The 15688-nt window shown below is 43.1% G+C and overlaps 1 protein-coding gene across 1 annotated transcript; it reads left to right on the forward strand.

Moving 5' to 3' along the window:
* The first annotated feature begins 580 nt into the window (after positions 1 to 580).
* On the forward strand, positions 581 to 14681 carry UCP1 (uncoupling protein 1). Its single transcript, XM_035023261.1, has 7 exons — positions 581 to 661; positions 5474 to 5665; positions 6310 to 6508; positions 9371 to 9565; positions 9665 to 9766; positions 10733 to 10913; positions 14316 to 14681. The coding sequence occupies exons 1-7, from the start codon at positions 581 to 583 to the stop codon at positions 14428 to 14430; spliced, it is 1065 nt and encodes a 354-aa protein (XP_034879152.1). The 3' UTR covers positions 14431 to 14681.
* The last annotated feature ends 1007 nt before the right edge of the window (positions 14682 to 15688 follow it).

The following is a 15688-nucleotide window of genomic DNA, read 5'->3' on the forward strand; positions in this document are numbered from 1 at the left end:
AAGTGATTTTAGGGGCCCCTGGGTGGTGCCTGGGTGGCAGCCGGTTAAGCATCTGCCTTCGGCTCAGGTCATGATCTCGGGGTCCTGGGATCAAGCCCCTTGTCCGGCCCCCTGCTCAGTGGGGACTCTGCTTCTCCCTCTGCCCCTCCCCCCTCTTGTGCTCTCTCTCTCTCACTCTCTCTCTCAAATAAAATCTTTAAAAAAAAAGAAAGTGATTTTTAAAAGTAGAAGTGTTGCAATGTTTATTCTTTTCTTTGTAAATCCCCTTGTAATGTATACAAACCAAATAAAGAATAAATACTTCATGTGACTTTTTGGAAACTTTTTCTATGACTTATTAAGAAAATATCTGAGTATACCTAACCATTCTACTCCTTCAAAGCATAGGAAAGTATCGTGTCATAAATATGTTGGGAAGGCGGTTTGGGTATCATATAGTGACAGAGGGTTTGGGGGTCAGACAGGCCCTAAGTGTACCATTCAGTGGTTACAGGATCGAAGTTTCTCAACTGCTCTGAGCCTCTGAGTTTCCTCACCCGTGAAGTGGGATAATAGCAGTACTTTTTTTCAAAGGGCTATCATGCGAGGACTTAAGTGTGTTAAATTTTGTGAAGTGCTTAGAACAGCATCTAGCACTTGTTACATGCTCCATAAGTATTTGGTAAGTGCATGAAGTGGGCCCATCTTTCATAGGCTTATGACAGTTATGTACACCTGGTGCTAAACACAAAGAGTGATCCATTAAGAATAACCTAATGACTCAGGAAGATTCATTGTAAAAGTGAAGAATTTGAGTTCAGAGAAGTACTTTGTCCATGCTCACTCAGCTAGTAAGTATCCTGGATAGAATTTGAACGTGGGCCTCTTTCTCTTGCTTACGGTGCTATGCCACCGTGGAATGAAAACGGAGTATTTTCTCCCTTAACACCCAGCTTGATAGTCTCTGTCTTTGGGCTGGGCTGGACCAAGAAAACCCCTTCCGGTCCTCTCCCTACTTTCCCAATTCCTAAGGGCAGTCTCTTTCCATTTACATATCAAGGCATACAGGTATATATGCATGCATCATTAATACGCACAAGTCTTCAGACAAACCCAGATATGCATATCTGGATCCCAACTGATGTAGGTACTCCCAGTAATTTGCTATTATAAATATCAAGCTGTAATAAGCATCATCCTATATATGACTTTTTCACCTTTTGGCTAATTATTTTAGGGCAGATATCCGGAAGTAGAATTATTAGATCAAAGGATATGGACGTTATCTTTGCTCAGTGCATACTGCCAAACTGTTTTCCAAAAAAATTATGTGAATTTATAATGCCATCATTAATATAGTATTGATATTATAATTATTATATTTTTCACATTCACAATTTGTAATTAAAATAGTCATTTATGTATATTATAAATTAAGTTTATGATATTAAAATGTATATGTAAATGTTATTATAATTATAATTTTGGTAGAGACAAGGTGTTAATTAGGTAAAAAAGGTACATTACTTTATTAATGATATGAAATATATCCCCTCTATTTTTATAATTTGTATTTCTTCTTTTATAAATTGTCTCTTCTGTCATTTGCACAGTTATCTATACAACTACACCACGGTATTTCCTACTGGTGGTTAGTGAGAGAATTGTGGGAAAGTGTAGAACATTTCAAATGCACAACATTATCCTTTTTTATTTAATATGGAGACATTTTGTTCAGTGATTCCTGACTGACCACCCTTTGAGCGAGTACAGTTGTAAATGTTGCTCTGCATTTTCAAAGAGGAAACAGGAATTTAGTGCATTAGGAACTTGCTGCCACTCCTTAGCTACGTCCTAGAAGATCTGTTACCCTTGCTCACATTGACCTATTCTTCACCTCTTCTTCTTTGTGCCAGAAGAGCAGTCTGACCCTTTGGGGACGCCACCCTCCACCCTACTGTTCTCTCCAACCTGAGGCAAACTTTCTCCTACTTCCCCGGGCCTCTCAGAAAGGGTGAGGTAGCCTGCTCCTTGGAATCCAGAATCATTTTCAGTCTTGAGCTCCTGTGGCCCTCTCATGAGGGTCTCCTCATGTGAAGCCTTTGACTTCTGCTTCTTCTTTGACCCTTAGTATTGGCATTGTGTCTGGCACATCTCGGGTGCTCAGTCACCATTGAACTGAACCGATACTGTCTCCTGCAGAGGTCTTGAACTGACCATGCTTATTAATATCCCAGAGGCTCAGGCTGTCCTTCTTCCTTATGGTCTCAAATAAGTCAGCCTCTTTATCCCACCACAGGTCCCCTCTTTCTACCTGTTCTCACCTTTCCTATTCTAATGGGTCTTTTCCTCATATTTTCTTCCCTTCTAATGGCTTTCGTTTCACCCACTCCTCTGGTTTACCATATCCTGCCTTTGAAACGTGCAAACATGTGCCTCATGGAAGCAAAGCAACTTTCAGTTTACCCTGCTTCTCCTTCAAAAATGTACCGTATAGTACGAATCCAAAATTTGTAGTCCAAATCTAAAAATTCTATACCCACCCACCACCTCCAACCCTTCATCAGGAAGGTAGTGCTGGAGGAAAGGGTGAAGAGCCACCCCCAGCTTCTCAAAAAAGTAAAGACGGTGTTCCCACTTAAAACAGCCACCATTCCATTATATCTCACAATTTCATGGGTCAAATATTTGGGTAGTGCTCAGCTGAATGATTCTTCTGTCCTTCTGACACGGACAGAGATGACTTGGTGGTATCTAGTGGGTGGGTGAGTTTATCTGCAGAATCCAAGATAGCTGCATTCTCATGTCTGGCGCCTTGGTGGGGAGGGCTGGAAGTGTCTACATGGGGCCTCTCCAGTGTGAGAGCCTTGGAGGAGTTGTATTTCTTACGTGGTGGCCCAGGGCTCCAAGTGTTCCAAGTGACTAAGAAGCTGAAAGGACTTTTATGATCTAGCCTCAGAAACTACAGAGCATCAGTTCTGTCTTATTCTGTTGGTCAAAGCATTCACAAGCCTGCCCAGATGCAAGGGGAAGGGACATGGACCCTCACCTTTTAATGGGGGGAATTTGTGATTATGCTTTAAAACCACTATAGATGGAACACTGTGAACGATTCAGGTTAGGATTAGGTTGTGGGTTGGGGACTAACCAGTTGATAGCAGCTGTTCTCTAGAGTTAGTAGGAAAAATGCCCCCGCCCCCTTTACATCTACTCACACTATACCCAACATTCTCAATCTCTGCTTAGCCATCAGCCTCAACCTAATGACTCCACCACAGTGCACTCCCTAAGATGACCAATAGTCTTAGAGCCAAACCCTACAGGCTTTTCTTCATTTTTGTCCTCTTTTGACATTTCTTCTAAACTTGATGCTAGTCAAGACCCCACCCTTCCTTAAATTATATTCTCAAATACCATGGTTCCATGACTGGATACACTATAATTTTACCTTTGACAAGGCCATTCTTCCCAGACCATAACTCTGGGTACCCCTACATTTTGGCCCATGACCCTTTTCCTAGTCCTATTGTTCTCAGTCCCGTTTAAAGTGTACCCTCTTAAAAATAATTAAAAATAAAGTGTACCCCCTTTCATCACATCCGTATTGCTGACTCCCAAATACCTCCCAGCTCTGATTTCTTGCTCTTTTAGCATGTTATATGTAGTTTCCTGTGGTAGCTTTTTACCTATGATAAACATCCTTCTCTTCAAATAATTCCAAGACTCTAAAAGCTGATTTCAACTTTGTGCCCCTAAAATCACCTCTCCTTACCGTCTCACGACAATCAGCTGTCACCGAGCCTACTACCCATGTTCTTAAACTCAGTTATCTCTGAAAAATCTTTGACTCTGTATCCAATCATTCATAAGACTGTACTGTCTACTATATTAAATATGACATTTATGTGAGAGCACTTTACAATCTGTAAAGTACTGTCCATGCATGAGGTGATAACACAAATCCACACTCGGAACAGACTTTCAAGGTCATCCCTCAAGCTGGCCTCGTTGGGCTTCTACAGTCTCATCTTCTACCAACTTCTTACCCTGGCTCTCTCCTGCCCCATCATCCGGTGTCTCAGGCAGGCCAACAGAACACATTCCCATATATTCGCCCTGCTTCCCCCAAACCTCTGCCTTCATACGTGCCACTCACTTGCCTCAATTGCTCTTTATTTCAACAGGTGTTTGCAGAGGAGGAAACCCACTGTCTTCTCCTCTCTGTTTCTCCAGAGCCCATCCTACCTTTACAATTTTGACTTCCTCGACATCCCTCAAGCATGCCTCCCTTGGAAGTCGCCTAGGAATGGCTTCTTGAACAGTTGCACAGTACACACAACCTGTTCTCACAGAGTATTTGGGGATTATTCTCTAGGGGGTTTGTACCTCATTTTCCCCTGCTCTTGAACCAAGAGAATAAATGAACGCTCACAATAAATCTCTGCACAAGGACAGAAGTAGGAAAAGCTCCTCCTTCCACAATAAAACATACTTTGCAATCTTTAATGTATCCCTATAGGTAAATTAGCAGCATATTTCACACCTGGGGATGTCTCTAGACACACATTTTACTCAGAAGGAAGCAAAAAGTGGCAGTAAAGATGACTTACCCAGGGAAGGGAAGCAGCAGAGCTGCACCTGCAGCCAAGGGACCTGCCAATGTCCTTTCCACTGCACTCTCCTAAGAAAAGAATGAGGAGCAACTTACATCTCACTTTACAGAGCACTTTAGCAATTTACTCTTTGCTTTCTAGTATGTCAATGATCTCATCTGACATCCTCTTACAAAAGTGTTTAAAAGAAACACCTTATTTCTTTTAAAAGTTCTGAGTGTTCTTGGTTTCTGTCCGGGAATTTTCCGGCCTGGATTTGGCGGTTGGAAAGAAGAAAGGAGGATGAGAAGTTAATAGGAGAGGAAAGGAAGCTGAGAAGATGCCTGCAAGGTTCCCGGAGAGTCCGAGGAATAAAAGGGGCGCCACATTCTCGCTTGGGAGAGCTCCAGCTCGGCAGGACCTTTTACCAGGATCCCCGAGATCGCGCTTGTTTAGGAACCCCCCCCCCCCCCCCCCCCCCGCCTCCACCCCATCCGAGGACACGCAGCCAGGCGCCGGGTGGGGGTGGGGGGGCTGCCGCGGTGCGCCCTCCCCGGGACACGCGGGCGCAGACCGCCAGGTGCGCGGGGAGCGGCTCCCCAGGCGCGCAGCGAGCCTGCGGGTGGCAGGGAGCGGGCGCCCCAGGGCACGCCCGCGCCAGCTCCCACGCCCGGCTCCGCCGAGAGCTGGCGAGCCCGGGAGCGGCCGGCTATATAAGTCACCCGGCGCGGGCAGGGCGCACGGGCGCCGCCAGCCTGCGCCCCTGGGTCCTCCTGGCACTAGGGCGCGAAGGCGGGAGGCGCGGCCCGGCTCGGCCCCTCTGCGGCGCTCCGCCTGCAGCCACGGCCGGCGCACCGCCTCCCGCGAAGTCAGGGAGCCGCTTTACTGTCCCGGCGGGACAGGAGCGGAAAGGCAGGGAGAAATTCCGCCCTGTGGGCGCCCGCTCGTCGCTTCGCTCTTTGCGCGAAGATGGCGGCCCGACAGCCTCGGACGTGCCCCCGACGATGCCGGTCAAGATCTTCTCTGCTGGCGTGGCGGCCTGTGTGGCGGATGTGATCACCTTCCCGCTGGACACGGCCAAAGTTCGGCTCCAGGTGGCGAGCGAGATGAGGATGGGGAGGTGTCTCAGGGCAGAGAGGGGACACCTATTCCGTGAGCCCTTTTGATGACGGCTTTGGTTTAACCAACTCCTCGGGTAGGGCGGGTGGCCACCTTAACGGTGTGGGCTGGTCACAGAACTGGATGCAGGGGGGCGGGAAACTGGCACTTCTCCGAGATTAACGGAAGAACCACTAGAAGCCACGGAAGATACGTTGACCGTGACTACTGCGAAAGCCCCCAAAGTTAGGGTGCACTAAATGTTCTAAGAGCTAAGACTATCAGCGTCTCCCAAGTTTGCAAGTCAGGTTCTTTGACTTCCTTAATTTGGTGGGGGCACCTTCCCATCTGCTGCTTAGGGGTTCTGGAGGATTTATACAGGGAGGGTGGGAATGTTCAAAATTCGCATTGTAGCTAATCTCTCTTCATATATATAGCTAGAGAGATACAGAGATATAGAGGAGATGTTGCTGAGAAGGGAAAACGAACTGAAAATAGGAAAACAGTGGGAAAAATCTTGGCTTGAGGTTTCTCCACAGGGAACAGACAGCCTGTTGCCAGTCTTTGTTTTTTCCTCACCAGGTAGGAACTCCTTACTCAATTTTTACGTCCCTCTGACTTGCACCTTTCTCATTTCCAGATCCAAGGTGAATGCCAGACCTCCAGAGCCATTAGGTATAAAGGTGTCCTGGATACAGTCACCACTCTGGCAAAAACTGAAGGGCCAATGAAACTCTATAGTGGGCTGCCTGCTGGTCTCCAGAGACAAATAAGCTTTGCCTCTCTTAGGATCGGCCTCTACGACACCGTCCTGGAGTTCTTCAGCACAGGGAAAGAAAGTAAGCAATGAGCATTCCTGGGAGGGGCAGACAGCCAGAGACATGCCCTGGGCCCAGCTCTGTTCAAGCAATGTTATGTGCAGGGGTGGTCTTCATAACAAATTGGCAAGCAGACAGCCAATATTAGCTTGGTACTCACTGTTCATAGAAAGAAAAGGAAATGTGCAAAATCAATTTTTCAGATGCAGATTTATACTTATAAAAATCACCTGGTCAGTCGTGGAAGCTTTGGGCCTAATTTGGATATCCATCTGGAGAAGATGGATGGGCTGCAGAAAAATGTTTAACTCAAAGTTCTGCAAACGGTCAAAGAGGATGACCTTCCCCGATAGAGGAGGACCATTCTTTGGTCAATGGTATAGGAGTAGCTGCACTCCCCTGCTAGAACTCCCAAACAAGCTCTCAAGTCCATTTGTAGGAAAATGTAGGGTAGTCAGGCTTCTAAGACTCCAGACACATCCAAATGAGGTGCTGCATGTGGCAGTCTGTTTTTCTTTAAAAAAAAAAAAAAGTGACCTTAGGATTACATAACTTTATGGGACAAGTTATAAATATTAGTTATACAAACATATAATGAGTTTATTCTATACAGTTTCAAAGTAAAGTCTAGATGCTTTGAGATCCATACTGCATTGTCCTATTTGTAGATGTAGCAAGAGAAGAATCACAAAAGACATAAAGCTGTCCATTCTGGTAGTTTCCTTCACAGTTGACTGTTCTACCCAATTGTTGAGTACTTTAGATACTAAATTAATAGGACATATTTTGGCAGTACTCTATGTTATGCCTATTCCTCACATTTCATTAGCTTTATTGAGCTGCCATGTGCCAGAAACTGCTGGATGCGTAGATTATGGATATCTGTCTAGGCAAGAGCTAATGAGCTGTGAATAGGTCAATAGGTGAGGATGTGCTGTGACACATGCTCTGTTAGAAGTAATGACAGGACGTTGGGCACATGGAAGAGGAATATTTTACCTAGCCTTGGGGGCATGGTCGGGCAAGATTTTCCTGAAGAACTGATGTCTGAATCAAATCTTGAAAGACCAATAGGCGTAGTAAGGTGAAGTGGTGAGGAAAGGCCTTCCAAGTAGAGCGAAGGTCATGTACAAAGGCTCAGAGAGGAGTGGCAAGAACACACAGGGCAGAGAGGGAGGACTAGGAGGGAGAGGTGAAGCCAAGGCAGGAAGGAGCCAGATCACAAAGGACCTTGCAGACTATGCTAAGAAGTTTAGATTTTGTCCTTACAGTGATGGGAAGTCATTGAAAAATGTTAAGCAGGAAAGTGGCCTAAACAACTTATATTTTTGAAAGATCACTTTGGCAGCAGTAGCTAGAGGATATATAGAAAAAGGGTAAGAAGGGGGTAAGTTGGAAAGTAAGAAACGATCAGGGTAGGCTACAACAATGGCAGCAGGGAAGAGAGATCAGAAAGATTTAGGAAGTGTAGCTGCCTGGACTTCGAAGGCAGCTGGTGTAAGGGAAAGGCTGGGATGGAGGATGGCCTCTGAGGTTCTGGCTAAAGGTACCATTCACAGAGGGAAGGAATATGGAAACTGTCTTAGGGGGAAGGTAAGACATGCATATGAAGATGTGTCAACAAGTAGCATCCAGTCAACACATGAGCTTAGGAGAAATGTCTGGGATAGACTCCAGGGAGTTGCAGGAGGAACCATCAGTTGGGTCAAACAGAGCAGAGAGATCTAGTGTGAAAAGGACAAAACATGATGGATGTGCCTAACAGCAGGAGCCCATGGGTCTCCTTCGCCAAAAGATCAAAGGGGAGTACTGGAGATGGAAGCTGGATTGTGGAGGATTGAGGAGGAACTATGAGGAGACCCATGAGAAGTGAAGACAGAAAATGTAGCCTCTCCCTCAAAAGGCTTGACGGGGAAATGAGAAACGGACTGGAGGACAGGATGAGTGCATCAAAATAAGATTATAAATGTGGGCCCAAAGTGAAGGGAATTGTAATCATACTATCTTGTCAATTAAAAGATGGTTATCTATTGTACACTCAACTCCTGGACAAGCATGAGGAGAAAAGAGGACAATCATATGGTTATGAAAAGAACTTATGTACTTTCTATATGCAGGACAGTATGTTATGTGCTATATTGATATTATTTTAACTCACACAATAACTCTATGAAATAGATATTGTTATTTCCATTTTACAGATTGGGAAACAGACAGACTGAGAAAGTCCTTGATGAGTAAATGTTCTTGGTCCATACGTCAATGATAGAAATGAGCCTGGGGGAGGAAGGCTCCAAGACTATGTATAGTTTATTAAATAATATCTGTCTTGAGTAATCTAAGTTTATTTTTCAAATTTTCAAATCAAAAATCACTTTCTTCACTTCTTTCTATTTTTGTTGCCTTTGTAATCTGTTGTAGCCTAATACCACTCAACATCCCATCTGGGGGCAGTTAATCCACTTGGGATTTTCCTAAGACCCCTAAGTCCAATAAATAACATTACCATCCATAAGAGGAAGGCTGAGCATCATTGGTGACTGGTACCTACTCCCAGTTGGAAAAAAACTGAAGAAGAGAGCTAGCTATAGGAAAGAACTAAGCACTGTTTAAATAGGCATTGTGTTTTCTTTGTCCTTGAAAGTCTTCATTTATTTATTTTTTAATTCTAGTCAACTTTGAAATTTCCAACCCCAAAGTGATTTAGTACATACTCAGTACATGATCATCACATGCACAAGCATTAGGGAAATAGAAAAGATATAAAGAGACAGTAATACTAACCACTAAAATTAAAAAAGACATATAGAGTTGCACTCTGGGTCTTGTTTTTTGTTTTTGTTTTTCATTTTTGCTTGATAAATATCTTTTCTCTCCGGATAGCAACAGCTAGTTTAGGAAGCAAGATCGCAGCTGGTCTGACGACTGGAGGAGTATTCATCGGGCAACCCACAGAGGTCGTGAAGGTCAGACTTCAAGCACAGAGCCATCTGTATGGTCTCAAACCTCGCTACACTGGGACTTACAATGCTTACAGAATCATAGCGACAACGGAAGGCCTGACAGGCCTTTGGAAAGGTAACTGACTTCAAGGTGAATCTGATAATTATTAAGACACATATATCCTGTTAGCACCTTATCATATAATGGAGCTATTATACATTTTCTTTTTTCTAGGGACTACTCCCAATCTGACAAGAAATGTCATCATCAATTGTACAGAGCTAGTTACATACGACCTAATGAAGGAGGCCCTTGTGAAAAAGAAACTCCTAGCAGGTAACTTCCTCCTAGATATGTAACCTGTGAGTCTGCACATTTACAACTTCATCCTGGAGGTTCTCTATCTGCATTGTACTGAATCCCTTAATCGTAACAGTTAAAAAAATTAAGTAATTTTGAACACTAGATAGAACTTTTAAGCAAACAAAACAAACCAAAACCAAAAACAAACCAAAACCCCAAAAGGCTAACTTTTAGAAGTTTTGCTGCAACCAATTTTTTTCTGCAACAAAGAGAAAGTGTAATTATATTCTTACATCAGCATTATTCTCATTTAATTATAATATATGGGACTTTGGTTAGCCTCTTATTCTTTATATAGCGTAACTCGGGAGGTGAGTCCATCCCACACTATAGCCAAATGTACTGGTTATGTAAGGAGCTCATCAGTGTTTTCATCCAAAAAGTAGCACCGTTGGATAGGTTCCTAAGATAGTCTAACAGGTTCTAGAGATATTGAAATTCTCCCTGGACAATGACTTTAATTCAATAAAAAAGTATTAGATGCCTATGTCTCAGGCATTATGCCATACCCTAAGGGCACAGAGCAGACTGACAGGTTATTTTATTTTATTTATTTTTTTTTTAAGATTTTATTTATTTATTCATAAGAGACAGAGAGAGAGAGAGGCAGGCTCCCCGCTGAGCAGAGAGCCTGATGCGGGACTCGATCCCGGGACTCCAGGATCATGACCTGAGCCGAAGGCAGACGCTTAACCATCTGAGCTACCCAGGCGCCCATGACAGGTTATTTTTTTAATCACATCACTGTGCCATGTACTCTTTGTCATCTTTTTTGGTAAGGGTAAGTAAAACCTTCCTTATTATATTTTATTTATTTATATAAAGACATCCACGTTGGTCTCCTGATATCATCAGGTTTCCAAGGATCTGATAGATAACTAAAAACTAGAAGCTTCTTCCCAAAGTCTGCTGCTGACTTGTTTCATTGATCCATTTTAGACGACTTACCCTGCCACTTCGTGTCAGCTCTTATTGCTGGATTTTGCACAACAGTCCTGTCCTCGCCAGTGGATGTGGTAAAAACCCGATTTGTTAATTCTCCACCAGGACAGTACACGAATGTGCCCAACTGTGCCATGACAATGCTCACTAAGGAAGGACCGTTGGCTTTTTTCAAAGGGTAGGATATGGTCTTCCCTGTCTATAATGCTGTGTTCAGGCCATCTGTGTGCTTTGGGATGCTTTCTTGTCTAAATAGTTGACCAGCCTCAGTCTATGCCGTATGCTTAGTGTCTATTTTTCTTTGCCATAACGATCTCCAATTCGCTAATTCCACTGGGCCAGAAAATGGAAAACTGATATTAAAATTTTCTCAGCCTTGATCAGAGGCTCACTTAAATTCAGTGACCTTTCCCTTGGTCCCAATCTATTGGGAATGTGGACAGGATTTTGCCTGATCAGGGCTAGAGAACTATATAACGTGGAGGGAAAGCATAATAAAGGGCTATAAGAAAACAAGATGTGATTTTCACTATTCAAATAATTTTTTTAATTTTAAGTTTTTATTTTAATTTGTTAGTGCTATATTAGTTTCAGGTGTACAATATAGTGAGTCAACACTTCCATACATCACCCAGTGCTCATCACAAGTGGACTCCTTAATCCGCATCAACCATTTAACCCATTCCCCTGCCCCCCTCCCCTCTGGTAACCATCAGTTTATTCTCTATAGTTAAGAGTCTGTTTCTTGATTTGTCTCTCTCTCTTATTATTTCCCTTTGCTTGTTTTTTAAATTCCACATATGAGTCAAATTATATAGTATTTGTCTTCTCTGACTGACTCACTTCATTTAGCATTATACTCTCTAGCTCCATCTGCATCATTGCAAATGGCAAGATTTCATTCTTTTTTATGGCTAAATAATATTCTAGTGTGTGTGTGTGTGTGTGTCTTCATCAATCAATGGACACTTGGCTGTTTCCATATCTTGGCTATTGTAAATAATGCTGCTATAAACATAGGGGTGCGTGTATCCTTTTGAGTTAGTGTTCTTGTATTCTTTGGGTAAATATCCAGTAGTGTGATTGCTGAAATTTTCACTATTTTAACTTGATGGACTCAGATTTTTTGACTGCATTAAAGTAAAACTAGAGACAAATCATTGCCACTGACCTAGAAAAGTCAAGCAGAAAATGATGTGGTTTGGATAATTTTTACACTCACCTTGAAACTAGTATGGTGTAGTAGATCACATTTCCCATTAAGCAGTATTACACTGGATACTACCTTCCTAAGAAAATACAGTATGAACTAATGTATGGATACACTCTATAAGGGTTAAACTAGTGATAATATAGCAACTTCTATAACCATTTACAACTGTAAGGCAATGCCTCAGACTATAAAATAAGCATAAATGCACCATACACATATACACAAGGTTTTCAATTCACCATAATCAGCACTAATGATACATTAATACAAATGAAATATATTATAAAATTAATTTAGAATGGATATCTCAGTTATTAACCATTAACCATTTAACAATATTTTTATTTTTTTCAAACTTGAAACCTTTTGGGGATATATGCTGCAACAAGGATGAACACTGAAAACATTATGCTGAATCAAATGGGCCAGACACAGGACAAATATTGTATGATTTCACCTATGTGAGGTATCTAGAGTAGTCAGATTCAGAGACAGAGGTGGAATGGTGATTACCAGAGGCTGAGGGGAGGTGGGGGGGTAGGGAATTATTGGTTTGATTTTTTTTTTAGATTTTATTCATTTATTAGAAAGAGTGCGAGAGCACGAGTGGGGGGTGGGGGGAAGGGCAGACAGAGAGGGAGAAGCAGACTCCCCATGCTGAGCAGGAAGCCTGACACCGGGCTTGATCCCAGGACCCCGAGATCATGACTGACCCAAAGGCAGATGCTTAACTGACTGAGCCACCCAGGTGCCCGGGAATTACTGTTTAATAGGTAGAGTTTCCAGTTAGGGATGACCAAAAGGTTCTGGAGATGGGTAGTGGTGATGGTTGCTCACAATGTGAATGTACTTTATGCTACTGAATTATACACTTAGAATGGTTAAAATGGTAAACTTATGAACATTGTACCACAATTAAAATACACACACACACACACACCCAGGAGTCAGGAGAAATATGTCGAGACCTTAAAAACAACAACAGCAACAACAAAACAAAACAACCCCCCCCCCGCAAAAACCTTCGGGGCATGATTTTTATAGGCCAGATCTCTTTTAAAAACTCTATCCAAGGCAGATTTAACTGATGACATCTTTCTCTCCCGAATGTCTCATTGCTGCAAACAGGCATTCAAAATCAATCATTTGGTCTGCACAGTTTGACAGCATAACAAACAAAACAAAACAAAACAAAAACAAACCATCCAAAACCCCAAAACCAAAAAGAAAAAAATGCTCTTAGCTCCTTGACACTCTTAGGCTGAGAATTGCCAAGATCTGGACAGCACTAATTTCTTCACTTTGGAAAATGGTCCACTTACTCATCGCTTTTTCTTTGCTTTCTCTTCCTCCTCTTTCTTTTCTTTTCTTTTTAAAAGATTTTATTTATTTATTTGGGAGAGAGAGAGAGAGAGAGCATGAGAGAGGGGAGGTCAGAGGGAGAAGCAGACTCCCTGCCGAGCAGGGAGCCCGATGCGGGACTCGATCCCGGGACTCCAGGATCATGACCTGAGCCGAAGGCAGTCGCTTAACCAACTGAGCCACCCAGGTGCCCTCTCCTCCTTCTCTTTCAACAGTTTCCTACCTCCCATCCAGAAAGCAGAGCGAAAGAAAGCAAAAATTTCCCCGCTCCTCAAAAAAGGCGAGTTATTGGGAAATGCCCTTTCAGAAAGGACACATGCTTTGGTGCGGTGGGAATGAAGGCCGTTTATGTATTTGGATAGACGTGATCGTCTGGGTTTTGTTGTTCTGAAGCAGTATTAGCCAGCTAGATGAAACATTATCTTAGGCATCGCTGGCAAGGTGAGGAATAGGTACTTTTAAGTGCCTAAATTTACGTGAGAAGAGTGTGTGATGAGAAGCAGAAGCTGTTTGTGTGATAATAGCTTTTTTTAAAATATATTTTTAAAGATTTTATTTATTTGACACAGAGATAGCAAGAGAGAGAGAAAGAGCACAAGCAAGGAGAGTGGCAGGCAGAGGGAGAAGCAGGCTTCTTGCATGAGCAGGGAGCCCGACTCGGGGCTCGATCCCAGGACTCTGGAATCATGACCTGAGCTGAAGGCAGCGGTTTAACCAACTGAGCCACCCAGGTGCCCCTGTGTGATAATAGCTTTAACAATTCTAACAAACTAGGGACGCCTGGGCGGCTCAGTCGGTCAGGCGTCTGCCTTCGGTTCAGGTCATGATCCCAGGGTGCTGGGATCGAGTCCCGCATCGGGCTCCTTGCTCAGTGGGGAGCCTGCTTCCCCCTCTGCCTGCCACAACCTCTTCTTGTGTGCTCGCTCTCTCTCTCATTCTGACAAAAAAAAAAAAAAAAAAAGAATTCTAACAAACTCAAGAGAATGGTGACATGCCCTTTTCTAGATTTGTACCTTCCTTCTTGCGACTTGGATCCTGGAACGTCATTATGTTTGTGTGCTTCGAACAGCTGAAACGAGAACTGATGAAGTCAGGGCAGACCGTGAACTGTGCCACATAATCACCTTCAGGAAAAAGTGGTGACAAACCAGTGGGAATCTTTGCTGACCAGATAACTCAAACACGAAAACAAAACACCTGTTCCCTTTATTTCACCCTAAGCAGATAAAAGAATTCTGATAGAGAGTTTTGGACTTTTTAAAGAAAAGTTAATATTTATTTCTTGTGACTTTTATTCTCTGTGTTTTTGGAAGGAGAAAGCAAAATGCTCAGTACGCAGTCTGGCACATGCAATGTGCAAATAAGTGACTGTATTTGGCTCTTTTGAGAAGGTGGGAGTCTCGCGATTGAACATGAAGAAATTTAACATGCTTTAATTATAGTTCAAATTGACAGGAGAGGAAAACTGAGTGGTGCATTTTATGTTTATAAACACTTAAACATGAACAGTTACCAAGGAAAATGCTATTTCCATTTAATGTATTAACCCAGTTGTCAGTTAATATATCCAGTAAAGTACTGCTAATACCTCTGAAAGTTTGCCATTTTGGATCCATCTCTGAATGTAAAACTTGCAGTTCACCTAGATTACAAAACTGCCCAATAGCAAGTGAAGGTCTTTAGAATCAATAGGCATAAATTTACTTTAAATGTAATTGGTACAGGTTTTTAATTTGGGGAGTCTATATTTTATGGCACTTATAACAACTTCTAAGACACTATAATCATTATTAGAATCGTGATATCTACCCCAGAATTCCAGAATTTTTGAGCCAGAAGGTACCTTCGGTTAGACAGAAGGACAGTCTGAGATTCCTAGGGAGATAGAAACCAGTCTTCATGGCACCTTTCCAGCCAAGCTAAATTCATCCTTAACACCTGCAGTAACCTTTTTCTCGTGTTACAAGCCGAGTGCAGAAGAAATAGGGAAAGAATAAACAAGAGAGTAAAAAAAGAGGTATAAGACAAAGCCCAGGCTTGTTTTAAGCCAAAACCAAAGAATGGCGGAAGGGCCAGGAAGCCCACAGGCTGTCAGGCAGCATTCTATTCGTTTTCATCAGCTCCACATTCTATCTACTGTTGTGTTTTCTTCCCCTTGACTTTATGAGGTTCCCCCGGTGCTTATTTCCCCTGCTGTTACCTGTAAAATGGTCTTGTAGCAGATGTCTGCGATCTCCCTCACCTGTCACTTTGATCGCACCATCCGGCGCATGCGGGCCTGACTTCCGGTCGTCACGTCAGCATCTCTGTAGGGTCTTCCGGCCGTCAGAGCCATCTTTGTGCGCCTGCGCGTGGCACGATGGATGAACAGCGAGCAC

This window comes from Mirounga leonina, unplaced genomic scaffold (assembly GCF_011800145.1).
Source record: "Mirounga leonina isolate KUSES-001 unplaced genomic scaffold, KU_Mleo_1.0 Mir_176, whole genome shotgun sequence".
Taxonomy (NCBI): Eukaryota; Metazoa; Chordata; class Mammalia; order Carnivora; family Phocidae; genus Mirounga; species Mirounga leonina.